Source organism: Colobus angolensis, unplaced genomic scaffold, assembly GCF_000951035.1.
Source record: "Colobus angolensis palliatus isolate OR3802 unplaced genomic scaffold, Cang.pa_1.0 Scaffold165, whole genome shotgun sequence".
In the NCBI taxonomy this organism is placed as follows: domain Eukaryota; kingdom Metazoa; phylum Chordata; class Mammalia; order Primates; family Cercopithecidae; genus Colobus; species Colobus angolensis.
This window is the reverse complement of record NW_012114766.1, coordinates 4,572,656-4,600,611: the sequence shown is the minus strand read 5'-3', so window position 1 is coordinate 4,600,611 and position 27,956 is coordinate 4,572,656. Positions and strand designations below refer to the sequence as shown.

Genomic DNA, 27,956 nt, shown 5'->3' with positions numbered 1-27,956 from the left:
TAATTCCTTCAGTTCTATAGTTAGGGTGTTAATTTGATCTTTTCTTCCTTTTTAGTGTTGGTATTTGCAGCTATGCAATTCCTCTGAGCACTGTCTTTCTGAGTCCATATATATTTTTGTGTGTCCTCGTTTTCATTTGTCTCTAGGGTACTTTTTATTTTCTCATGAAATTTCTTCTTTGACCCATTTCTGTACTTAAATTTTTAATTGGTTGTTTTATGTGTATGTACTTGTGAAGTTTTCTGATTCTTTTCTGTTTATTTATTTATTTTTGTAGTATACCACATTGACTTCCCTCTCATTTCCCTTTATGTATTGCTTTCAGTTATTGCCTTTGTGGTTACCACGGACATTGCAATTCACATCCTAAAGTCGTAACAATCTAGTTCAATTAATATCAACTTATTTTCAATAACATAGAAAAGTTCTGCTCCTATGTAGCTCTAGACTCCCAACCCCAGACCATGTTCACATGGGAACATATAAATTGTGTTACCATTAACACAGGTTTGTGGTGATTTATGTATTTGTCTTTTCAATCATATAGAAAAAAAGGATTTAGCAAACAAAAGTATGCGAATAGTGACTTTTATATTTACCCATATATAATGACTTTTATTGGAGTTTTTAATTTTTTTAACAACATTACATTACTTTCCAAAGTCTTTTTATTTCATTGTGGATGCCACCCATTAGCATTCAACACAGCCTTTTGCTTTTAAAAATTTGTGAATATATTTCTAGTTTATCAATGTCTAATTTCTGAAGCATAGTTTTGCTGAATCTAGAATAGTGAGTTAGATTGATAGAATTCTGGTTTTTGTTTTTGCTTTTTTGTGTCAGTACTTTAAAAATATTCTTGCACTTGCTTCTGGCCTCCAGGAATTTTTAATGATAAATTTGCAGGTGTTATTTCTAAGGATCTCTTGTATATAATAAGTTACTTCCATTTTGCCATCTTTAAAATTCAGTCTTTGTTCTGCCTTTCAAAATGTTATTAAAATGTATCCCAGTATGGCTCTCTCTGAGTTTATCCTTCCTACAGGTATCTGAGTTTCTTGAATGTGTTGATTTGTTTTGATTAGTAAATTTTGGGAAATTTCAGTCATTATTTCTTCAAATATTTCTGCTGCTTTCTCTTTCTCCTCCCCTTTTGGATTTTTTAATATGTATATATTGTTATGTTTGATGGTACCCCACATGTTTCTTAAGCTCTGTTTATTTTTTCCCTTCTTTTTTCCTCCATACTGAATATTTTTCTTCATACTGGATATTTTCAATTTTCTTAATTTTAGGTTTGTTGATTCTTACTTCTACCTGCTTTAACCAACTTTTGAAATCTTCTAGTGAGTTTATAGCATCAGTTATTGTACTTTTTATCTTCAGAATTTGGGGATATTTTATAATATTTATATCTTCAGTGATATTTTCTGCTTGTTCAGACGTAATTCTCCTGGTTTCCTAGACCTTTTTATCTATGGTTTCCTTTAGCTATTTGAGTGTATTTTAAACAGTGGGTTTAAGTCTTTTTCTACTAACTCAAATGTCTGTGCTTTTTCAGGGAGAGTTTCTTTTCATTTCTTCTGTGAGTGGGTCATATTTTCTTTTTGTTAATGTTTTATAAATTTTTGAGAACTGGCCGTATTTACAATTATAATGTGGTAACTGTGGGAATGAGTTTTATTTATTCTCTTCAGGGATTGTTTTATTGCTGTAGTTATTTAATTAAATACTTTTAAAAACAATTTTATAAGGTTTGTATTATTTTCTGTGTTTGTTCTTTGAAGTCTTTGTCCCTTTAACTGATGTTTAAACAGTGTTTTGACAGAGAGTCCCTTGAATGCCAAGAGTGAGTGAGGGAGAGAGAGAGAGAGACCGACAGAGAGGGGAATGGGCATGAATAAGAAAGAAAGAAAAGGAGAGGCAGAAAGGAAATACAAAGCAAAAATGAAAATCCTCTTTCAGATTGCCAGTTGGCACTTTGTGTGCTGGACACTCCTTCGGCACTTCACCAGGCTTTTTACAACTCTGCCTTAGTTTTTACTTCCTGTTTGCATTGAAACCACTGATCCACTAGTTATGAAAGGCTGGGAAAAGTGTGAGGTCTTTTCTGAGAGTGTGTTCTGCCCTGGGCATATGTGTGACTTTCTGAGTTTCCCGCTATGCGGGGATGCTTTTGGATGCTTTTATATCCCAAAGAAAATCTGTGCCCAGCTTTCGGCACTGAGTTATTTGCCTCCATTGTGATCTTTTGTGTGTCCTGGTGGCTTTGCGTGCCCTACGGTGGCTTTTGAGGAATGTCCACCTCTGCTGCCTTGAGTGAGTTCTGAATCAGGTGATGCAAAGACAGACACCTTTTGTCAGTGTTTCAGGCCCCCACAGACGGATGAGGACAGAGAAGCAAAAGTGTGTGTTCAGTGTTATTCGGTGATGAGATACTATCTCAGTGAACTTTGAAACTAAAATTAGTCACCGCCTTTGTTGGTTTGAACTATAGTAAATTCAACTAATTTTCTATTCATAACAATTGTAATTGCAAGTTGAATGTGGCATCAAAATTTGAACAAACCCAAAATTATCAGAATCCTTGCAAGATGGATTTCTTTATGAAATGATCCGTAAATGTTCTTATCAGCAAAGGTTACGTGCTTTAAGCTTTGCGTGGATAATATAATGATACATGACATTAGTCCCTCAAAGTCTCCCCACTTTACTGAGATGAAAATCTGAAAATCATGGTAACTTTGTACAACCATGCCTGGTCTCACCTTCGCTACCGTCAAGGTTGCCTCTCAGATCTCTTTTCCTCCTGCTCTTCCTCACTAAGCTCACTGACTTTTCCTACCGCCCCCTGAAAGGCTGGCTCCCACCCTAAGACTCTCCATGGCCATATTCCCTTCCTGGAATAGCCCTTCCTCAGTGTTCTTAAGGGGCTGTGCCTCACTCCCTTTAATCCTTGCTTCACGTCACCTCCCATTGACACATACAATACAGTTTGCCCCCATAACACTGGCATTGTCTTTCCCATTACTGTGCCCTGCGTTTTCTTCTCTTCTGTAACAGTACTCATCTCCCAACAGAGCATGCAATTTGTGTATGTAGTAGGTTTATTTTTTATTGTCCAACCCTCTACACTAACATGGAACTCCAGGGAGCACAGATCTGTGTCTTCCCTGAGCCTAACACAGTGGCACATGGTTGACAGCCAATCACTATTTGATGAATAATGAAATACGCTTTTCTTTTCTTTTCTTTCTCAATAAGTGAATTAACTGAATTCTAATCCACATTTTGTTGTTGGGGGTCTTTAAGTAATTGATTTCATATTATATCAACGTAAATTATACTATTAGTATGAGTAGCTGTTGGGCATTTCTTCTGACCATCAGTTTTCTGGTTAACACCTCTTCGTGCCCTACTTACCTTTTCCATCATATTCACTTTTCAACTAAACGGTTAAGGTGATTACATGTTATGTTCTCCTATAGCAAGTACCATAAAGTTACTTACAGAGAAGTTGTCTGAAAAATACTTAGGTAATTCAACTGTTTATTCCCTCTTAAAATGTTTGTGGAAGCAAGTATTACAAATTGAGATCCTCTTTTACATTCTGATCATCATAGATTTTACTTTATTTTCAAAAAATAAGCTAGAATCCATGTCTGTAGTTTCACATTTCCATTGTATACCTAAAATTGTTTTTGTTTAACGTTTACTTCCTATCACTTAGTTTTGTTTGGTCTCCTGGAGGCCACTTTCAAAGCTTCAGCAGGTCACTTGTGACCTGTGGCCATTTGGGATTTAGGATGAGCCAGGCAGCCAGGATAGCAGCACGGCAGTGACTCCCAGGGAGGGTTCTGTTCCATTATAGTAACCAAGGTAAGATTTGCGGGTAGAAGGAAACGAAGTTCATGAAAAAGGTAATTATCTGTATTTAAGGAATAATATTTTGGTAAAGTCAAAAGAATCAAAACTGTCTTAGTAAGACAAAGCCCTTGAAATTAGTAATATAAGTAAATTAATAGATCTCCTTTGATGGACAAATAATTTATAAAGATTTATTTTTTTTTTTTTTTTTTTTTTTTTTTTTTTTTTTGGAGCAACAGCTGTATCAAGTGCTTGCTTGGCCTCATTTTCAAATGACAATTAGTTATTGTCTTTAAAAAAAAATACTATTCGTTTAGGTTTGGGGGGGTACATGTGCAGGTTTGTTACATGGGTATATTGTATAATGTTGAGGTTTGGGGTAGAACTGATTCTGTCACCCAGGTAGTGAGCTAGTACCCAATAGGTAGTTTTTCAACCCTTTGCCCCCTTCCAAGTAATCATTATTTGTTGTCTTTAAAACAGAGTTCCATTTTCACCAGTGAAAGATGACTTTCCAAAGTTGTCTGTGTACACAGAAGGGACCCAAAAAATAACCTTCTTTTCTGAATTATGAATGCATTAAGAAATAAGACACAGGTGTAAGACCACCGGAAACCAATCAACAAATCCAAAACTTACTACAATCTAAGCTGACTTCAACCATTTTAGTTGATATCTATAGTCATGTAAACTTCCTAATATAAAACTCTGGATTAGACCAACATCCCTCCATTCCTCCCCCTCTAAACTCCATTGTGCCTCTCAACAAAGGAGAGAACTATATGCATTGCCTGGTACTTAACTTCCAGGGTGTAGAGAGGAAGGATTCATGCTCCAAATCTCTACTTTCCTTTTCCAAACTCACCAAGCAAAGAATTTACTCTGCTTCCCCAGAATAGTGTGCATCAGAGGGTTGAAGACCAACCAGGGGAATTATTCTGCGGGAGTTACTGCCGCATAGAAAGCAAAACATTCCTGAACCATTTATATCCTTTCCATATAAGTATGTATACATTTGAGATGTGCATGAACTGCTGTTCACATTGAATTCCTGAGAAATATTTTAGACATCCTGAGATTCCTATGATCCAGACTAGTCCAGAAGAGTAGGTCAAAGATGAGACAACAGAAAAGGCAATCGACAAATAGAAACTGCAGCAAATACATGGAGTGTAACATTGGCCCTGGTTTGTACCGGGAGAGAAAAATGTTGCTGAGTCATTATGGGGCTTAGACAAGTTATTTTTTAACTTGGACAACTGAAGTCAATTCAGGTTCACAACCAACCTTTATATTTGAATGAAACCTATCATGAGTAAATGAAACCAATCCAATCCTAAAATATCTTCTCTGATATTATACTTTGGTTAAAAAAAAAAAAATGAGATATTTTGCATGAATAACATTATGAAAAATGTATTTCTTCTTCAGAATGCTAAAAGCATGGCGCTTGATAAAGATCAGTTATTTGCAAATGCCTCCCTTCAAATTCAAAATAACATCTTCTACACTTTGGAGTTTCAACCAAATGTGTTTGAATACAATTTTCCTCCAACATTTCCTTTTTGCCATTTGTGTTATGCTTATTTTCAGCCTGGGGCAACTTAACTCCTGGGATCACATAGAGATCAGGAACCCCCTGCAGTTGACTCTGTCACTGAGTGGTTATCTGGGACTATTTTAATGCATGTCATAAATCACAAAAGTTTCCATTTTGAAACAAATAGGAATGATAGTGAGCATGGGTTGCTAAAACCTATTTTAGAAAGTCTGATGTGTGTAAGTCTTTGCTTCATTTGAAATGCAGATTTTGGCCTGGAAAGGAAAAATAACATGACAGACAAGCTGCTCTTGTGAATTAAACAATTACCAGAATTTTTAGTAATAACAAAAACATGTTTCTACTGCAGCATGGAAAGATAGCCATGATCTACTTGAGTCTACTTAAACTTTTAATGTGGTTGTGCCTAGTGATTGTCACCTTAATTCAGTTACTTGGGAGGCTGTGGATCCAATCACTCCTTTATAGAAGCCAGATTTGTGTAGATGAAAAGTCATTTGCTTTCTCTCTCAAATTGCCTCCTGCTGTGACCAATCAGATCACTCCACACCTAAGAGTCTGCTTTGTAAAGTTTTACAAAATGGGCTGAATCTGTGTCTGGGAAAGAGACAAGGAGCTCTGTCTCTCATAAACACATCCTGTATACCAGGGATCCCCAAGCCCTGGGCTGTGGACCAGTACCTGTCTGTGGCCTGTTAGGAACCAGACCACACAGAAGGACGTGAGCAGCGCGTGAGCGAGGGAAGCTTTGCCTGTATTTACAGCCACTCCCTATCACTCACATTACCACCTGAACTCCACCCTGCTGCATCAGCGTTCAATTCTCATAGGAGCATGAACCTATCATGAACTATGCAAACGAGAAATCTAGTTTGCACAGCACTTATGAGAATCTAATGCCTCAAAAACATCCCCACACCCTTCACGGAAAAATTGTCTTCCACAAAACCGCCCTGGTGCCAAAAAGCCTGGAGACTGCTGCTCTAGACCTTGTCACTGTGCTTGGGATTGCCCCGATGGCTGAAGCTGGGGTGAATCTGTCTTTTTCTCTCTTTTTTTTTTTTTTTTTGGAGACGGAGTCTCGCCCTGTCACCAGACTGGAGTGCAGTGGCTTGACTTCAGCCCACTGCAACCTCCACCTCCCGGATTCAAGCGATTCTCCTGCCTCAACATCCCGAGTAGCTGGGATTACAGGTGCAGTCACCACATGGGGCGAATCTGTCTTGGCAGGCTCTGCATAGTGGTTGTTTCTGGTAGGCTGAGAGCACTGACCCTTGTCTCTTTACATGGAAGTTCCCACTTCCTCCCAAAGCAGAATGAGACAGACAGAAAGTCAGAATGCAAGTCTCATATGTTTGTTTCAAAAGACCTTCACTAATGCTAATACATTAGACTAATGAGAAATGTCAAATGTCTCTTCACAGTTATTCCTGGTCTCGAAGTATAAATGAGACTGGGTTTCTCTTCTGACATCTTTTTCCCCAATCCCATCCTATGATTTTGATGGTTCTTTTGAAGACTCCTATTTAATGCAATCCCTCAATGCTTTATAATTGGGAATCGAATTTATGGCTTCTTCTCCTGCCTCTCCTACTCTCCTTTATTATTAATTTAATTGGAAAAAATTGTGTTAAAGAATTGACAATTCAAGTTCTTCCTGACTCAGTCATGGTTCATATGAATCTTGGGGGAAACTTGAGACTTAGAGATTTTTCTAATTGAGTCTCCTTTCATTATACTTTAGGGAGCTAGACCCAGAGGGTTGAGTTAAAGTTCTCACTATCAGGTCTCTAAATCATACTAGCATGTGAAGGATAATCTAATGGCTCTCCCTAACTTGCAGGCCAGGGTTCTTTATATGACAGGAGTCCTTTAATTCCAATGAGTTCTCTGTTTGGTTCAGTAAATCAAATTAGGTCACCCCTAATAATCCTACAGCTTGCCCATTAAATACAGATGAGGAGAAGGTATGTGTGTTTAAATCTAAAGAGATGTGTGAATTAGAGTGTCATGTTGAAATAATAATGACAGAATATCATCATATACCTGGCAGAAATTGAAATAGAATTTTTCCAGAAGACTTGTAAGAACTTTATGAGAATTTTAACCATGTGGACCTCATTTTACAGCTGGATATTAATGAATCCTTTAGTTCTTAAGTATAAATAGTGAATTATGACTCTGATTAGAGAAACAAGAAAACTTTAATTTTTCTTCTGTGATCTACTTGTATTTGTTCAGTTCCTTCCCCTACCAGTACATGACTATAATCAAGCTACAGTGAAAATACTAGAAATGGTGCTAGCTGAAGAACCGAGAAACAACACAGCAGTGGAGGAATGCATTGTTTGAGTTATCTATTTGAATATTCAACGCTATTAAAGGTTGATTTTGTCAACTCTTTCTTTTCTGGAAATACCAAATCTTTAACATTTGATCATTAAACAAAGGCTTTTTATTATTTATAAAACTGTCCTCTTGCTGTTTGCCAGGTATTCAATATTCTTAAATTTATAGACACTTGATATTAGGGACTTTGGTACAATAATTTGATTTCTCAGTTGAAACTATTGTACTCATTTTAGCCTCAGCTTTTTGCTGCCATTCACTTGGCATTATGTTATATTTCCTGAGACATCTGCATTAGATCTGAAAGTTTTGATCCTTTGTACAGCTTTGATCAGTGAACACTGGGAATGGTCCCTTGTCTCTAAGTCTATATGTCTTCTTATTATAAATATTTCAGTTATGAGTACAAGCTTCTGGTTCATTTATAATGGTTAATGTGAGGCAAATAAGATTAGTATTATCCTGCCAAATAGATCAACACTTCTGTTCACATTCTTTATCTAGGCCAACAAGCTATTTTTCTCCTTTCTACTCTACAACCTTGGAAGCAAAACTTGGGTAAATAAAGAATAGAATCTAGATGAAATTGAATAACCATGGTTAAATAGGAAAAAAAAATATATATATATATATATTGTGCTTTCAAATCTCTAATTAGAAATCAGTAAAATAAAATCACACACAGAATCAGCTAAAAGTCGCATCTTTTCTTTTAAACTCAAGGCCACAGACCTGAAAGACTGTCACTCCCTTTTTGCCAAAATACTTTGTACAGCAAATCCGAATCCACCATGGAATTTCAATATCATGCATTGTTTCTTCAGAAGCATCACAAAACCAACCTAAAATAAGAGGCAGAAGCCAGGGCTTTGATTTCTTGCCCACAGCTTAGGAACAAGTTAAAAGTTGAAAGGCCATAAAAACGAATGTAGAAATTTAGCAGAAGATCAATCACAGCAGCAAATCCATTAAGGGAGCTATTGTCTTCATTGATTTTTTTTTATGACTATTTGGTGTCTTCTGCATATTCACACATAAAGCTATCTCATCCCAGACATGAGAAATTATATCAATCAAGTTCTCAACAATCTTATGTTCAAGGCAGCTGTGTCATCTGTGTGAATGACACTCCGTGGAGTTGTGCAGTGCACAACCTGTGCATCAACACATGGTGTCCCCAGTCATACACCTGCAAATATTATTGAAATCCCAAACCTCTTTTATTTGTTAAAGGCATAACTCATATAGTACTATCAGGTCAAAATGGTTACTTATGAAATAAAACTGTAAAGATAAACATCATTATTACTTTCTGAAATGCCCACACAAATAGAGATAAAGAAACAGAATTTAGCCTTTGACTCAGATACACAAAAACATTTTTTTTCCAATTAATTTAGTTTTATGGCTTCTTATAAAGAGGAGTAGAAGAGTTCTTAAAATTCAAAAATTGGCCTTTGCTTTTGTAGTGGAATTTGTAGACACATTCTTTTCAGAAAATAATGGAAAAAATACTGTATCATTTCTAAATTGTGGCAGGATAGGATGAGCACGGGGTCAAAGTCCTCCTGATGCAGGTTTACACCCCTCGTTTCTTTGCTTTGTATATGTGGCTTTGGAAAAAATCACTCATACTCTAGTTTGTCTCATCAGTGAAATGGTGGAAATGGCAATGCCTATCTTTGAAGATCATTTGTGATGATTAAAATATGGAAACTATTTGCCTTATAATGGGTATTCTGTCAGTGTTCACAGTCATTACTGTAGGTAGTAATAAAATCCTTGATCAGATACAACAGTCACTCCAGCTCCCTTGCTTCCACAGACCAAATGTCTGCTGTATGCTGGATACTGTGCTTGGCACTTGGAATGTAGCAACCAGTAGATTATAATAAAGGTATCTGCCCTCATATGGCTGCCAGTCTAGAGCATTTCTATTTCTATGAGAAGATTATATCAAATAATAACAGGTGCCTCAATGATGACTCCTTTATTTCGAGCACCTTGGCAAATATAGCAGTTGAAGCCTACAAGGAGAGTTTCTCGGCCAAAGAGAATATATAACTCCAGTGTAGATATGTTTATGGGAACATGCTATTCCAGGGTTCTAGGATACTAGACAACTGTACTAAGGAAGTGCTGGATTCATTGCAGACTGAAATCGATTTAGGTGCATGGGGAAGCACACCCGTATCCCTTGTGATGTTACCGTGGTGGGTGTGCATACCTCCTGACCAACTATTAACACACATTTACCAGACAAGAGGTGGGGTGGGTGCATCAGCCGGCATCTGATGTCTCAGCTCCAACATAATGGAGGCTATGACAGAGCCCTCATCCCCACAAATTCTCTTCCTAAATTCACAAAGACGCTGAGGAAAAGCACAATTGTAAATGTCAAAGATCCTCTAAAAGATGAAACATGGTTGTCTGTGAAATGAGCCGTGTAAATGGTGACATGCATCAATGATTTCATCCATGCAGCCACTGTGCAAAAAATCACATTTTTTTGTGCAGATAGACACTAAACCCAAATATAAATTATAACGTCATTTCCCTAAGAGAGGGAGAAAGCAGGCATGCGTGTGTGCATGCATGGTGCGTGTGTGAGGAAGATCTATTTCATGCCCTCGTGGTGTGGACTGAACCCCAAGACTCATTGCTGAGGCACCATTAGGGGCCACTTGGTGACAGTCCTGTAGATCACAAAGAATGTGGGTCATGTCATTATTTCCGAAGTGACTCACAGGTGGGGAAGTAGGAACAAGATAAACAATAAACTAAAAGAAATTAGCAAGAAAAAACCCCATAAAACGTGGGCGAAGGATATGAACAGACACTTCTCAAAAGAAGAAATTCATGTGACCAACAGACCTATGAAAGAAAGCTCAACATCACTGATCATCAGAGAAATGCAAATCAAAACCACAGTGAGATACTGTCTCCTGCCAGTCAGAATGGCGATTATGAAAAAGTCAGGAAACAATAGATGCTGGCGAGGCTGTGGAGAAATAAAAACAATTTTCCACTGTTTGTGGGAATGAAAATTAGTTCAACAACTGAGGAAGGCAGTGTGGCGATTCCTCAAGGATCTAGAACCAGAAATACCATTTGACCAGCAATCCCACTACTGGGTATATAGCCAAAGGATGATAAGTCATGCAGCTATAAAGATACATGCACACGTATGTTTACTGCAGCACTATTCACAATAGCAAAGACTTGGAACCAACCCAAATGCCCATCAGTGATAGACGGGATAAAGAAAATCTGGTACATATACACCATGGAATGCTATACAGCCATAAAAAAGGAATGAGATCATGTCCTTTGCAGGGACATGGATGAAGCTTCCAGCTTCGTCCTCAGCAAACTAACACAGGAACAGAAAACAAAACACCACATGTTGTCACAAGTGGGAGTTAACAATGATAACACGTGGATACAGAGATGGGTAAAAAACACACCAGGGCCTGTTGGGGGTGGGGAATGAGGGGAAGAGGACAGGTCAATAGGTGCAGCAAACCACCACAGCACACATATACCTATGTAACCTGCACATTCTGCACATGTATCCTGATTTTTTTTTTTTTTTTGAGACGAAGTCTCACTCTGTCACCCAGGCTGGAGTGCAGTGGCACCATCTCGGCTCACTGCAAGCTCCGCCTCCCGGGTTGATGCCATTCTCCTGCCTCAGCCTCCTAAATAGCTGGGACTGTGGGAGGCTGCCACCACGCCCCACTAATTTTTTGTATTTTCGGTAGAGACGGGGTTTCACCATGTTAGCCAGGATGGTCTCGATCTCCTGACCTTGTGATCCACCCACTCAGCCTTTCAAAGTGCTGGGATTACAGGCATGAGCCACTGTGCCTGGCCTCCCATTTTTCTTTTTCTTTTTTTTTAAGAAGAAATAATAAGAAAAAATGAAACAATAAACTGGTGCCCAAAACACTCAGGAGGTCACCTATGGCCCAGTGGCCTATTTGTCCAAAGATGGATACGAATCCATTTGTGATGTTTATAAATTTAAATTTAGTTTGTTGGAGATCAGTTCCTTAATATGAAACTTATAAACCATCCGTTAAGATCTGACTTCGCTGCCATCTCGGCCTCACTTTGGATGGCCTAGAGGAGGGCCATGTTGGCACCTTGGCTGTTCGTCTATGACTGGATCCACACTCTGGGAGAGAGAAAATGTGTTGGACGTTTGTATATCATTTTTAAAATGCGTTTACTAATTTTGATGTAAAAAAAGTCATATTTTGTCATGATTCAGGTCTCCATATGTATATAATTTTCATAACAGAAAACCCTCATTATGTTCTTTACTGTCCTCTCCGAGAGCTTGTATTAGCTTCAAGTTTCAGGTATAATCATAGATCTAGGGTTTTAGTATGACTTTTTAACATTTCAGTTTCTTTTCGGAGGTAAACTCTGCTAAGCATTAAAACAGAGCATAGTATTATAATTTTAAAATATGCCTTGTTGACCCGGAAATCATTCTCCATTATTGAGGAAAGACAGAACTATGGCATTTATGTATCTACACAGAAATAATTTGTATAGCCAAACACCCAGGAATCAGGCAACTGGTAGTTTTATACCTTTTTTAGTGAGTAATGCTGAATCAATCCTATAGTATCCCCATTAAACTGTATCAATTAACATCTCAGATTTTAAATGCTCTACTTACGGAAACATTTTACTACATTCATTCACTGCCGCAGTCTTGAGACACTAGCGCTTCTGGCTTCTCCTGTGTTAAAGCCAGAGTAATACATAGCATGAATTCAAATATAGGGAACAACTCAATCCCACTGACCCGAGATGATGTGTCATCACTGGGAATTTCATTAAGAGAAATATTTGACATACAATGAATTATTAGTTCTAAGAAAAATAAAAGTAAATATAATAAAAAGATTAGTTTTACCATATATGGAGGAAGAGAATTCTCTCCACTGGCAATGTGTGGTATGTTTCTATAAGAAAAGTAGTATTGACTTCAGAATAACTTGGATTATTGAAATATAAACTCGAAGTCTCTGAAGCAAAGATTCAGGTTTAGATTGTCACCTGTTTCAAGCAAAAAATCATTTATTTCCAAAACATCGATGTGAGATCTGGGAATCATGAATCAATCAGTGCTTGTTGTTTTGTTTTGATTAGATTGGCTTAGGAATATAACCGACTTTATCACTCAGAATCTCTAAAGTCATGTTATATGGCCTTGAAATCCTCACATTTTAAGTACAATGTTGTGAGCAGAGGAGCACATACAGGTGTGGGGTGCCGTGAAGGCTTCCTATGAAAAATAATGTATCCCGGAATTTAAGGACAGCAGGATAAAGGCAGACACAGGGCAAATCCCACTTATCATCTTTCATGTAAAATTCTCTTGCAATTAGGAGGCCCTCTAGCAAAATATTCCTTTGGAAAAATGACAGTAATCATCTTTTTTTCTTTCCTGTGTCTACCCCTGCTTCCTACCTTCAACATGTCTTTTCACCAGTCACTGCAATTACTTTGCAAAATGGGCAACCTCCTCACCCTGCACCTGTGGAAACTGGGGCTCATATCCATGAGGCAACATGTTCAGTGCTTAATGTTCCATGCTGGAAATTCATCACATTTTAGATTTGTTTGATCCAAAGCCCAGCGTTTTTTTTTTGTTTTTGTTGTTGTTTTTGCCCCTGTACTATGCCTGCTGTATTGGCAATTTGTCTTTTCAGAGTGGGTAGACGTTGAATGACTTTATTACCATTAATGCAATAATTTCTCAGTAGGTGAAAACATTACAGTGCTGGAGTTAACTAAAGCTACCTCCCCTGGGGGCAATAGCAAAGGAAACAATATTGACATCATATCCATGAGGTTCTAGTTCTGACTCATGGCAGCCTCGCCTTGCCCGGAATGATGACCCCTGTCTAGAAGGAAAAAGCAGAGATGCCAACGTCCACAGGAACAGCATGTAGGAGAAAAATTGGCTTCCCATAAAGCAGGGAATATTAAGTCTAAGGAGCCTTTGACAGTCAGGCTGCTGAACAGGATTGAGAGAATAGCAACTCTGCTCTGGGCATTTAAAATATCACTTGCATCCTAATGTTTTAAGTAATCACTAACCAGAGTATAGATTTAAAGTTCTTTCAAGTACCACTAGTTTCCCTGCTTCCACATGACTGTGCACATAGATTTAATTTGTCCCACCGCCGCTACCTCCCACACATGCATCCAGACTCACCCACAGGCTTCAACAATTGACTGTCGAGTAGCAGACACTGTTCTAGAAGTGGGCATATAAACAAGCAGATCATTATCTTCACTCTTGGAAGGTTTACATTTTACTATAGAAACATCATCAATGAGTAAGCAAGTAAATAGGATATTTTCACAAAGTTATTAATGCTACAAGGGAATAAAATAGAGTGTAGAGGCCAGCCACGATGGCTCACACCTGTAATCCCAGTACTTTAGGAGGCTGAGCTGAGCCCATCACCTGAGGTCAGAAGTTCGAGACCAGCCTGGCCAACATGGTGAAACCCTGTCTCTACTAAAAATACAAATATTAAGTGTGGTGGCCAGTGCCTGTAATCCCAGCTACTCTGGAGGTTGACGCAGGAGGATCGCTTGAACCTGGGAGGTGGAGGTTGCATTGAGCTAAGATAGCACCACTGCACTCTAGCCTGGTGACAGAGACTCTCAAAAAAATGTAGGGCGAAGGGCGGTGTTCATTGAGGTGTGAGTGTCTGGAAAGAGTATACTGTATTGAGACACACATGAGGTCTCAGTGAAAAAAATCTGGGCAAAGCTCATTTCAGGCAGCTGGACGCACACGTGCAACGGGCCTGGGTTGGCAACAAGTGTGGTGTATTTAAGGAAGGGAAAGAAGTGACACTGACCAGTGAAAACCTCCCTTTTCCTTTTGGAGCAATACAAACCTGGTACTCCTGGTTCATTTTCAGTGTAAGAGCTCCCTTCAAGGCCTTGCTCACGGGCAAAGGGTTCTACAGTGAGAGACCGACTCCTTGGTTCTCTTTCAGGCAAGCTGCCTCTGGCTTTTTTACTTTTCTTCTTAGCTCTTGTAGTGAGTAATCTCCCATAAGTGTTTGAGATTAAAACCCAACCAAGTACCCTAAGGCGCTGAGCGAGAGCGGCTGATGTCAGTCCATCCGGTGCTCTGAGCATCATCATGCTTTCCGAGCTTCCTGCAGGGCGTGGTGTTCCTGCAAAATGCCTGAAGACTCTGATTTTGAAAACCCTTAATCGAAATCCCCGGAAGGGCACTTTACATCATGGTCCTTCCACGATTCATTATTTTCCCCATAATGCAGACCCCGGAATAACCCAGGAAACTGTAGAAGATAATGCAGCATTTAATGCATAGTTGATTTGTTTACAGTTTCAAGCAGCGCTTATCTGATCAGGGAAACTTCCACTTCCTTCAGTGAAATCTGAGGCCTCTCCCTATTTCAAATTCCAGAGCCACTTAGACATCTGTCTTACTCCTTAGCTCTTCAAGAAAATAAAAAATTCATTGACGATCACAATGGACCATTTTATTTTTTCTTTATTTTATATGTTTTACTTGAATTACTTAATAGCTACGTCCAATAGGAGTAAGGCATTGTTTAGTCTTGCAGAAAACCCAACAGGTGTACGATATAATTTGACCACAAAAAATGTCAAAAATGAAAGAAGCTCTGGAGGTCAAAAATCTGCCTGTCAGAAAGTAATCAAATTCTCATTTACACAGTAATTTATATAGACATGAAAACCATAAATTGTCATTTTCACAAAATGGATATAGTAAAGGGATGGACCCTGCCACTGAGCATCATAAATATGTAAAGGTTTATTTTTCCACCAATGATATTTCAAAAATGAGCCAGTGTGGTGATCTGGGCTTGTTGCAAACAGGATAAAAACCACAAAGGCTGTTTTTGATGTTTATCTCCAGTGAGACATACTGTTGAGATGATAATATAGGTTCTGCCTGGACTCTCTTTACACACAAATCTATATACTCTTTCAAATGATATCAGGCCCCAGAGTTGGAGACAATATACATTCCCAAGTCTTTTCATCTCCAGACTGTTCCTCCACAGCCCTGTCCATTATTTCTCAAATGACTCGTTTCCTCGTTTGTAGAATTTGCTACAGAGTATCATTTCCCTGCATGGCAGTCTCCACATACAGAACAGTATAGCCCACATCTTTCTAAGTCACTAAACCCAGTTGCATGTCAAAATATCTCTGATGGTCAAACATTTGCGCTCAGAGGTTTTGAATAGCAACACCATTCCCTCATCATAAAGCATCAAGTAACTATTTTCACAGTTAGCAAAGCAAAGTCTAAGCCACAGCCCCCTTCAGAGGCTGTGCATGAATTAAATGAGGGAGTACAACGTATTCGGCACACCAGTTTTTAAATGTTACGTCCACCTCTACTACTTTCTGATAATGACCATCCATCCCAGGAATGAGAGAAACAGCAGTTTCATCCAGATGTGGAATCCAGGAAGGTGTTTGTGATACGTTCACTCCTCAAGTGCTCACAGAGAATCAGTTTGGATTACAGATGAATCATCTCAGCTGCTACCTTCTTCTAGGAAAAGTATGTGCCACTGCTATACAGCAGCACAAATTACAGAGCAAGAGCTCAGGAGAGGAGCCAAGCAACTGCTGAGGGGTATTCAGAATGGAGGGGTTAGTTCATCTCAGAAATGATGAGGGCATGGGGCCATTTTCTAAGCTGGGTATTTCTGAGACAGGCTTTCCAAGTAGAAAATTGTCGTAGGACACAGTGAGCCCTGCCTTTGCTGGAATGTGTTTGCCAGCCTCCAAGAGAGGCACTGCTGTATAACCAACTGTCAGCTCCATGGCTCACCGGGGCCCAGGGCAAGTCTTCCTGTAGGCTCCTTGCCGAGCAATTGCCCATCTTGCAGACCTGGACCTTCACAGGAGAGAGAGTAGCACCTACAGGCTGACCAGGTCACCTCCAAAGCTGGACACTTCCGAGACCAGTTCTCATGGGCTCTGGCAGGACTGGCAAGTATTTAATCCAAATCCAGATTGTTCACATCTTGCATGCCAGGTAGTATGGCAACATTAAGTGTAGATTAGAAAAATGTTCAGCAAAATGTTAGCAATAATTATTTTTGGTAATCAGACTATGAGTGATGTTTATTTTTCTAAATGCTTCTTAAGACTTTTTTTTTTCCTACAGTGGGCATTGATTTGTTTTAAAGAAGGGCAGAAGTTAAGAGTCCCTACATATCTAGAGTTTCCAAATGTCTATGTTTACTCACCATTTTATTTTGTAGTCTAAGGTATTTATTGTGATATACATTAGGATTGGATCACCATACTTGAGGTCTTTAATGTAATGGGTTGTCCACTGTGTTTGTTTGTGGTGATATAACTGAGTTTGGTGGGACGGCTCTAGGCTTTGGTGTCAGAAGATCTTGATTCATTCCCAGAAGACTTTGACAATTTACTTCATTTCCACTTGTTCTTCCATCCTTGTAAAATCATGATTTGTGGCCACTTAGATGGTCCACAAAGATTATATGTGAAAATGTAGTTTGAAAACAGAACCTCATTCCAATAGTATAAGACAGAATTAAAAAATGACTGAAGTTAACTCTGTGTATTTAAGGTTGTGGTATTAAGGACTCATCTAATGAGTAGAAATCTGCAAAAAAAATTAACTCTGTGATTCTTCTATATCTAACATTCTGCTGATTACTTTAGATAGGAGCCAGATGTTTCGTATGTTATTATTTAAGTGCCAGATGATTTAGATTCCAATCGCTTAAAATTATGGCATGTGTTCAGGTTTTCTCTTGGAAATTTGAATAATACCAGCAAAAACATCTGTATGCACAATGTTGCATGCATATTTCTCTGTGATGTGTATTTTGGTATCCATACAATTACAGATGTGTATTTCAGTATATGTGTAATTGCATGCATACCAAAATACTCATCTCAGAGTGTGTTCATATATTTATGTGAATATATATGTGTGTATATACATACATATACATATATATGACATTGAAATCAATATCACTGGGAAAAATACACACATACATATATACTTCTTTTTTACCATTGATATTGCCATTGGTATTGATATTTTATTTCACGGTGACTTCCAGTATCAGTTTATGTAGGAAGAAGACCATTAGACCTTTTTCTTTTTAAAACAGTAATTCAGTTTTCAATCCCTGTAAAATAACTTAATTTTTACTAAAACATTACAATTATCACAGAAATTACAGATTATTTTATTGCCCTGAGGAAATACAAATTAGAAAGGTACTTACAAGGAATTCACATTAAACAACATGTTGAAATGTGATTATGTTTGTGGCATTTAAAAGTTTGTCCATTAAGAATATTCAGTTAAAACAATACACTTGTTGGAAGCTGTAGTTATGAACAGCATTTACATCAAGCTTAGATGTACATCGTTTAAAAAGAAAACATGTATAGAATATTTGTGCACACTCTATAGTAGGCAGGGGCCCATTGGAGTATAAGATCCAAGAGAAAAGAGGAGTACCATATTTACTTTAAATCTAGATTCTATATCTTTGTGGGTTTTAGGGTTTTCTACTCTGTTCCACTGGCTATTTATCTAGGCTTACACCAGTCAAACACTGTCTTAATTATTTTTATGATAAGATGCAGTATTAAGTTGCAGACCAAATACATCAGATTCTGTCTTAGGCATACATACTTTAAAAACCTCTTGGTTGTTTACATTGGACAGCCAAGGATGATACTCACTCTGCTAAGAACTTTTGAGCAGTTTCCAAAATTTCTAACTGGGGCTCTGGAATGTCAATGAACGGATCGAATGTGACTCATTCAGCAACTGCACTGTACTGATTGGTACCCTAAATGCAGCCGAAATGTTATTCCTTGAGGCAATCTTAATATCTGTGAATCTGATTCAGCCTGATGGGTCTATAACAGTAACTACTTTCCAGCTGACGTTTTCCTGTTGAACTGATTTTTCTTTTTTCCAATTTATAATCAAGTTTTCACTTTTTTTTGATTTACCGTTAAGCAAGAATTACTCGTAAACCAGAAAAGCTGTTTTCTTTAAAGACCTTTCAAAACCCCACAGCTTTAATATCTACTTGTTACAGTGTTATTGTTAGACTTAAATTTAGTGGAAAATGGGCTTCTTATTAGTTCTCTGGTTTTAAACTCATAAATCCCTTTCATTAAATCTTTTTATTAAGATTTAGCCAACTCCCACAAGCATTTGATAACATTACTGTGAATGATTTAAGCTCACTGAGGTCCACTATTATAAAATAGTTTTTAAGTATAAAATGTAGTTGAAAATAATTTTATCTTTGTACTTTAAAAATAAAACTTGAGGTAATATTTGTATTCAAGTACTTACACTACATGCCACAATCTGAGTACACCCAGGTCCCTTCAAAACTTTCTCAATATTTTTTAGTGTCAAAACATTTAAATGCATTTAAAGCACATTAGTGGGAAATGGACATATTAAGAAGGTAAGAAACATAGACAGTTTTCAGGAGCTACTTAACAACTAATCTCAGACAAACAAAATGTTGGAAGTGTTTGAGTGGGTTATCCTGTTCCGTTATAGGATAGTAATGTTTACAGGCTACATGAGCAGAGCGTGTTGATGAGAGCACACTTACAACAGTCTGTCTGCCCTGATCTCAGATTCTGCTCCTCTTCTTTCAGTTGGATTGGCCCAGGCATGGCCATCACAGGCAGATTGTTACAGGTAACTAAGCAGAAAAGAAAAGAAAAGAAAAAAATTAACCACAGGGACAAAATTAGCATGGCATGGAAAGCTTGTATGTGGGAAGTAACATGGGAAGGGGAAGGGCTGAAACAGGCAAGTAGGGAATCACTGTGCAAAGTAGGTGGATGAAGATCAGGAGAAGCGGAAATGAAAAGCCTCGGTGAGGTGGAGAAGGCAGGCATTCTGTTTGTCTCGTGGTAAAAATACAATAGGTGGGTCAGGTGTGCAGCTGTTACTAATCTCTGAGAGCTGTTCTTTCAGCGCTCCATTCTTGCAGGAAGCCTGGGGCCTGCAATTTCTCAAGGGTTCTGTTCTTTTGGAACTACTCCAGAAGTCTGGGAATCGCCTGAGAAGTGCTTTGTTCGAATCAATAACACAAAATCTTTGGGGGCGGAGGCAGAATGAAATCAGTTCCTCAGACACTGTTCAGTAGCTTGAAGGTGGCTTTGTGGCACTCAATTGCCGTTCACTCCTCATCATTTCCCATTGTCATGTCAGTCCTAAATCCTCAGGGTAATCCCAGTTCCACCTGCCAAAGGGAAGTTATTATGGGAGGGCTGAGTAAAATGTGCGATGTCCTGCAGTCCTGCAGTCCCGCTTAGGGATGGCTAAAACACTTACTGCTCATTGCAACTCTGAGCCTTTTCTTTAATTGGTCCCTTCATTATGTGATGCACTTTCCTTTCTCCTCCACCTAAGTCCTGCCTGTGTGGTGGGTAGACATCAATAGTGAGGATGTTGTATTCCTCATTTTGCTGAGTTGCTCTTTCATTTGAGTGTCATTTAACTTACCTTGTTTTACGCCTTTTATTTTCCATGTAATAAGCTTCATTTATGCATGTGTTATTCTTCTGCCCAGTAAGACATTTGCCAGCACAGGCAGAGATCAATCGTTGGCATACTGACCATGTTTTTTTCTAACTATTCTTATTACCACATATTGCAGGTATGTGGCTATGCAAACACGTGTGTATGTATATAGTTTTATAATGTTTAGTTTTCTCTTAGTTTCCACCAACAAAGATTTTAGGGTGGTGTGTTTTAAGCATGATACTACATAGACAGTTGGCACCAAATTTGTTCCCCATGAATTGAAGTTTGATATTGATGAGGCTGTATTTAAAAATGACAGGAAAAATAATTTCCCTAAACTTCTAATATGAGTTAACAAATGTTGCATATTTTCTTTCCTTTTAATTTGTTGCACTTCTCTATCTTTCAGAACTGCAGAACACTTACAATTTATCCTTCAATATTTGTGCAAGAATTATAAAATGTTACAAAAGTTGGCTAAAGTGGTTAGAAATTTTAAAAATCGCATATTAAAGATGGCCAGAATAATATGCTTTGTGTGTGTGTGTTTTCTCTTCCAGGTCAGAACTGTGGAGGCTTAGTCCAGGGTCCCAATGGAACTATTGAGAGTCCAGGGTTTCCTCACGGGTATCCGAACTACGCCAACTGCACCTGGATCATCATCACGGGCGAGCGCAATAGGATACAGTTGTCCTTCCATACCTTTGCTCTTGAAGAAGATTTTGATATTTTATCAGTTTACGATGGACAGCCTCAACAAGGAAATTTAAAAGTGAGGTAAAGTATCAACTTTTTATGTTATAGTTTAGTTAGTACTGTTTGAATACTTAGATTCTGAAATCTAGTTGGAATTAATATTTAAATTTTATTGTGTCCGGAGTTGGTTCCTTCTGGTGGATTCGTGGTCTCACTGACTTGAAGAATGAAGCTGTAGACCTTTGCGGTGAGTGTTCCAGCTCTTAAAGATGGCAGGGAAACAAAGAGCGAGCAGTAGCAAAGTTTATTGTGAAGAGCAAAAGAACAACCTTTCCACAGCGTGGAAGGGGACCCCAGCAGGTTGACACTGCTTTTAGGCCCTTATTTGTCCCCTCCCATGTTCTGTTTCTGTCCTGTCAGAATGCCCTTTTTTCAGTCCTCCCTGTGATTGGCTACTTTTAGGATACTACTGATTGGTGTGTTTTATAGAGCACTGATTGGTGCATTTCACAGAGCGCCAATTGGTGCATTTTACAATCCTCTTGCTACAGAGCGCTGATTGGTGCGTTTTTACAGAGTGCTGACTGGTGCATTTTACCATCCTCTTGTGAGACAGAAAAGTTCTCCAAGTCTGCACTCAATGAAGGAAGTCCAGTTGGCTTCACCTCTCATTATCAGAAAAGAAAAATACAGTTCCTATAAGAAAACTTGAAGACTATCGACTTGTGGCAAATTGTGCATACTTTTTCTATACTTAAAAATTCAACTTTTTATTGAAAATTATCACTGAGTTCGTTTATAGATATCAAATTGTTCAAGATCTATGAAACAGAGTTGTCAAGGTAATTTAAATAAAATTATAATACACCATTGTTTTCAAGCAACTATGAGTTTGAGAGAAAAAGAACAAAGATAAATGCTTGAGTACAATTCAGCTAATCAGAACAAAATGAACCCTTATGCTGTCAGTGAATATATTCAGTGAAAAGAACATAGGAGGTGGGTGAGGTAAGAACATTCAGGACTATTGCATTCTTTGGAGAATTTGTGGTTTAGACAATAATGGTACAATCTATTCATAATTGGTTTTCTCTTTTGATCTATAGTTTTTACAATGAAGAAAGCAAAATATTTCCTGGGATGATTTTAAATTATATTTTTTCAGTTGTCAACAAGAAAAAATTGTACCTGTACAACTATATCTACTTTTTGTTTTCAATTTGGCAAAGGAGGAAGCAATATCCCTCCCAGGGAAATCAGATTTTCTTAACAAAATTGATGAACTTATATAGATTACTGATATTAATGCCGACAGTAATACACACAAAAATCATATGCTTCATTTATTATTTTATGGGATGAGAAAAAAATCTCCACACAAAACACAATTTTATGTGTACATCTAATTTGTAATATTTATGTCAATATATGTTAACTACATAACAAATATGTCAAATATAAAAGTAATATATTTTCAAATATGTTTTATTTGAGTTTTTTCACCTATTTTCAAATACAAAACACCCAGTTTTTTTCTGGGTCATCTACAGTATCAATTATCTATTTTCAGAAGCATTTTTACCTTCAATACATTGTAGAATGGCCGTCTTTTTTCTGAATCAGTTAGGTAAGCTTTCATCTCTCCTTGTATTACATTTATGGTCTTACATGTGAGTATTTGAACAAATTATGTACATATACAATACTTGATAATTTGATGTAGGCTTTCTTAAATAATTTATGCTCTTCTAAAAGTCACTTTTTTATTCTCAATTATAGATTCTGCTAGGGTATAGTAGCATATTATAATTGTGATAAAACCTGCAGAGTTATAAAAAAGAATTACATAATCCATTTTATTCAGATACCAATGTGTGTGACCCTACATTAAAAGTACCACTTAACCTTTCCATTAAAAAAATTCCTGTTAAAAGTATGCCCTCTTAAAAATATTTCCATTTTCTTTCTCTCAGTATTTTTATTTACTCTGTTTCTTTCACATATAGAAAACCTGTCTTAATATAATTTGATTGACAGGTATGTCTTTCAATAAGGTATTATCTCTTATGGTTTTATGGTACTATTATCATTTTATGTTAAATGTAAGACAACATTCTTACCATCTTCAATATTATAACAGTACCAACAGTGGAAATGTTAAGTTAGAACAATTAGAAACATCATATTTCATTTTGGAGTTTCAGTGAACAGTAAATCAATTGATATATATGTACAACACAATGGTTTTTTCTTTTACTTGCTGGGTTATGTTTAGTGGAGGAAGCAAGGGAGGTTGAGAAGAGACTACTTGGGTTCATATGAATCACTAATTACCGACAATTTTTTGTCTGAAAAAGAGAAAAATACGTCATATTTTTTTTTTTTTTTTTTTTTTTTGAGGCGGAGTCTCGCTCTGTCACCCAGGCTGGAGTGCAGTGGCCGGATCTCAGCTCACTGCAAGCTCCGCCTCCCGGGTTCCCGCCATTCTCCTGCCTCAGCCTCCGGAGTAGCTGGGACTACAGGCGCCGCCACCTCGCCCGGCTAGTTTTTTGTATTTTTTAGTAGAGACTGGGTTTCACCGTGTTAGCCAGGATGGTCTCGATCTCCTGACCTCGTGATCCGCCCATCTCGGCCTCCCAAAGTGCTGGGATTACAGGCTTGAGCCACCGCGCCCGGCCAATATGTCATATTTCTACCTGTTTCTTGTCCTTGGAGTTAGGATGCTACTTTCATCTTGATATTCCATTTTATATTTCCTCCTCTTATCCGCATACATAGAATGCCATTTTGAGGAGACATTTGAGGGGTGCAGAGTAATTTCTTTGGGAACGGTTTAGAGTACTGTAATACAAGTTAGAAAAACACTCAATGACTACTAAGTGCTGCAGGTCTCTACTAGTACAAAATGTGAAACACAGAGATGTGAAATTGGAATGGGAATGTTGTCAGGGAAAACACCTGAGTAGGTGTTTTCTCTTTCAACATTCAGGATGAGTTGATGGGGAAAGTAGTTATAAATAGTAGCAAATTCTAATTAATCGGGAAAGGGAGCACTCTAATGCTGTTTGTTTCCCATTATGCCTTGAAACAGTTGTTTATTTCTCAAACGCAATTAACTAGCAACACTTAAGGCAGCTCTAGAATTCAAAGGAAGGTTACTTTTGTGGGAGGATTGATGTAGGAGCTGCTGATCCACTGAGATGTCACAAAAGTGATTACTTAGAGATGTCTTGGTGTGTTGTTTTATTGCACAAAAGCTATTTTTAGAAGTTGAAAATGTGCACTATCTGAAATACAAAAGCAGTTGTTCTGTTAAACAACTTGAGCATTTTTAGTATCAATAAATTTCTTTCACATAACCACTGGAATTTTTTTTTTTCCTAAATAAACTGAAGAGGCAGATTTAATCCTCAACTGACAAAACAGAATATATAGTTTAGAATTATTGATGCTTACATTGCAACTGGAACTTTAGTCAGAAATATAGTTTTATATACCTATGTAAAAATGTTTAAAGAATTAATATACCATTTATATTATCTTGGATTATTTCTTTAGTACAAACACATCAACAATATATACATGGTTTGTGCCCCATCAAAAAATTAAGTTTTAATGATGTGGATATTGAGAGCTGCAATGAGACCTCTCTTGGTAAGCATAAGGAAGAAACTTTAACTCAAAATTCAAAATGAGAAAATCTGATCTTTGCGTTATTTAGAATTAAAGCAGCTCATTTTTTTTTTTAATTTTTTAATGAACTGTCAGGTGGTTGCTGTTTTAAACAGCTGAACTTTATTGACTCTGTACTTCCTCTTGCTTCATCAGTCTCCACCAAGTTCCAACCATGTAGTCACCAAATCCCAAAATGATTATTTTTTAACATCTCTTGGGCTGGGCATGGTGGCTCACACCTGTAATCCCAGCACTTTCGGAGGCTGAGGCGGGTGGATCACCTGAGATCAGGAGTTTGAGACCAGCCTGGCCAACATGGTGAAACCCCATCTCTACTAAAAATACAAAAAATTTAGCTGGACATGGTGGCAGGCATCTGTAAGTCCAGCTACTCAGGAGGCTGAGACAGGAGAATCACTAGAACCTGGGAAGTGGAGGTTGCAGTGAGCAGAGATCATGCCACTGCACTCCAGCCTGGGTGATAGAGGTAGACTTCATCTCAAACAAAACAAAAGGAAAAATAAGCAAACAAACAAAAAAATCTTTCCATTAACCATAACCTGTTTTGATCCTCATAGTAAATGTTCCTACAAAGCCTCCTGTTCTGTCACAGGCTGTCCTGAGCATCCAGGTAGACCGATGCACGATCCTTTCCTGCCCCAGCTTGCCCTTTTGGGAACACTGACACATCTGCTGCTGTCCTAGCCCTGATTTCTATCTCTGGCAACATAAACAGTTTTAGTACCCATGACCCTGAAATTCAAGAAACTCCATGATTGGCCTCCAAACTGCATTCTGGGCTTCAGTCTCTCCCGTTTGTTCCCTGAAAAGTTTTCTTGTTCAGTTGTACAGATCTGTGGGTTACTCCTTGACCTGACCTTACAAGAAAATGTTGTCCTCTTATTCCTGGCCTCTCCCTCTACTAATCTAAATATGCATCTTTCAAAACCCAGTGCACATTAAATCTTCCCTAGGCATTCCAGACAGCAACCCATGTACATTTTCTGTGTGTGTGTGAACTCTTGTAACACTGGCCACCGACATACACTTGGAAGCCTGTGCTCATTTGAACTCACACCTGCCCTGAAGTTGCCTCCCACTGGGGCTTGTATATCTTTGTACATTCAGATGTCTAATAGAACATAATCCTCTGAGGCCAACAAATGTGCCCTGAAATGTGTCTTCTCCGGTGATTACCAATGTCTTGACTTTATTTCCACCCCCTGCCGAGATGGAGTTTCGCTCTTGTCGCCCAGGCTGGAGTGCAGTGGTGCAATCTTGGCTCACTGTAACCTCTGCCTCCCGGGTTTCAAGCAATTCTGTTGCCTCAACCTCCCAAGTAACTGGGATTATAGGTTTGTGCCACCCTGTCTGGCTAACTTTTGTATTTTTAGTAGAGATGCGGTTTCACCATGTTGGCTAGACTGGTCTAGAACTCCTGACCTCAGGTGATGGCCCGCCTCGGCCTCCTAAAGTGCTGGAAAATAGCTTGACTTTCAAATCATCACTAAGAGTCTGTGGGGCAATTCTGAATTACAGTATTCCTGATTCAGGGCCACTTGCTACTGCCGTGCACAGAACCCAGCATTACTTAATATAACTCTCTCTTAAATGAGAGCGAGTTAACCATCCCATGTGGTGACTGATAGTTGGTACATGTTCTCTAAATTTGAAGTTTTGTTTACTTGTCCTAAGTCAAGAAACAGTTGAGGTTGACATCAATTTCCAACTGTGATACAATTACAATATCAAAGGTCTAAGAGAAACTCCTCTGGAAGTCAGAAAGTAAATAAAGGCGAATCTATGAAGGGAAATGTTGCCACTCAATATAGAAAATCAGGATATATTATTTCATGATTATTGTAAAATACAAGGCCTAGGGAAATAGCTTTGGCTTTTATCTCAAGTTCCTCGCTCTTTCTAACTTTAACAAGATTACCCCTAATTTTCTGCAATGCTGATAATGAAGAGGTTAGAGGTGAATGTGATAGGGCCGTTAAAATCAGAAAATCATGAATAAGTGTTGTTGAAATAGAATAGGTGTTCCAATTTTCTTAAACTGTAATAATGCTTTTGAATGCATTAAATATTTTTAAAAATAATTTTACTGTGTATGGTTAAGGTGCACACCATGACAAAACCTACCTAACCTAAAATATATCTGGTGGTATTTAGAACTTACGAACGTGTAAGGGCTAAAGAAAGGGTCTCAGTTACATTAGGGTCATATTCAACTGGAGACCTAGCATTGCCTAAATTCTGCTTTTCTGTCTCCATAGTTGCTATGAGGTCCTAAGGGAGCCATTCACAGATCAATGGACTGATAAAAAAAAAAAAAAAAAAAGCAAAAAAGCAAGGTATCATTTTATTTTTAGCTTGGCTGGTGACTAATACCTGGTTAAGGCTCTGATAATCACAGGATGAAGCCAACGTCAAAGCTTTTATAGGGACCCCAGCCTCATATGAACACCACAAATGTCTTGACATCTTATCGATGGCATTGGGACAGCCATGCAGTCAGGACTGAGAGAGTGACCAGCACATATGACCTGCACAGGGTGAGAGCAGATCCCAGAACCAGGGCCTGGATAGTTCCAAGGAAGGAGCAGTGGAACAGCTTGTCACACAGAGGTGACTTCTTAGCTGGAACACAGATGACAGGTCACAGAAACCCATCAGTGCTTAGAACACTGGTTCAACTTAGGACACTTGAAATGTTGAAAAGAAAGAGATTTCTGAGACTAATTTGAATTTATATTTTAAATCTGTCTTTTTTTTTTTTTTGGACACTGGCATATTTTATTTTATAGTTATTGTATCTTCATGAGGGCACCAGAGGTGGACAGCAGAGGTGTTTGGTCCATCCGGATAAACCTATAATGTTCCCATAATTATGTGATTTTGTCTTGGGATGATGAAATAAAATGCAATTTTCCTCAATATATCGTTCAAATTGATCTTGGCAGCATAGGCTTTAAATTAGTGACCCCTAGGTAAGCTCAATCCTGATTGGCTAAGTTTGAGTGTTTTTGTTTTTGTTTTTTGTTTTTTGTCTTTTTTGTTTTTGACTATTTGCAGTTGTCTAGAAGAGAAGGAGAAGACCAATTAATTTGGAGATTCACGGGTGAGACTGGGGTCTCATCATGGATATACTTAATTCTCTCCTTCCCTAAGTGATATTAGTATGCA

General features: G+C 38.1%; 1 protein-coding gene across 1 annotated transcript in view; it reads left to right on the top strand.

The window, feature by feature from the left end:
• The window catches only part of CSMD1 (CUB and Sushi multiple domains 1), a 2,081,403-nt gene that overhangs the window by 333,448 nt on the left and 1,719,999 nt on the right, over positions 1-27,956 (top strand). The window contains exon 2 of the mRNA XM_011937546.1: positions 20,957-21,173. Coding sequence (XP_011792936.1) covers positions 20,957-21,173 — 217 coding nt within the window. The remainder of the gene's footprint in view (positions 1-20,956; positions 21,174-27,956) is intronic.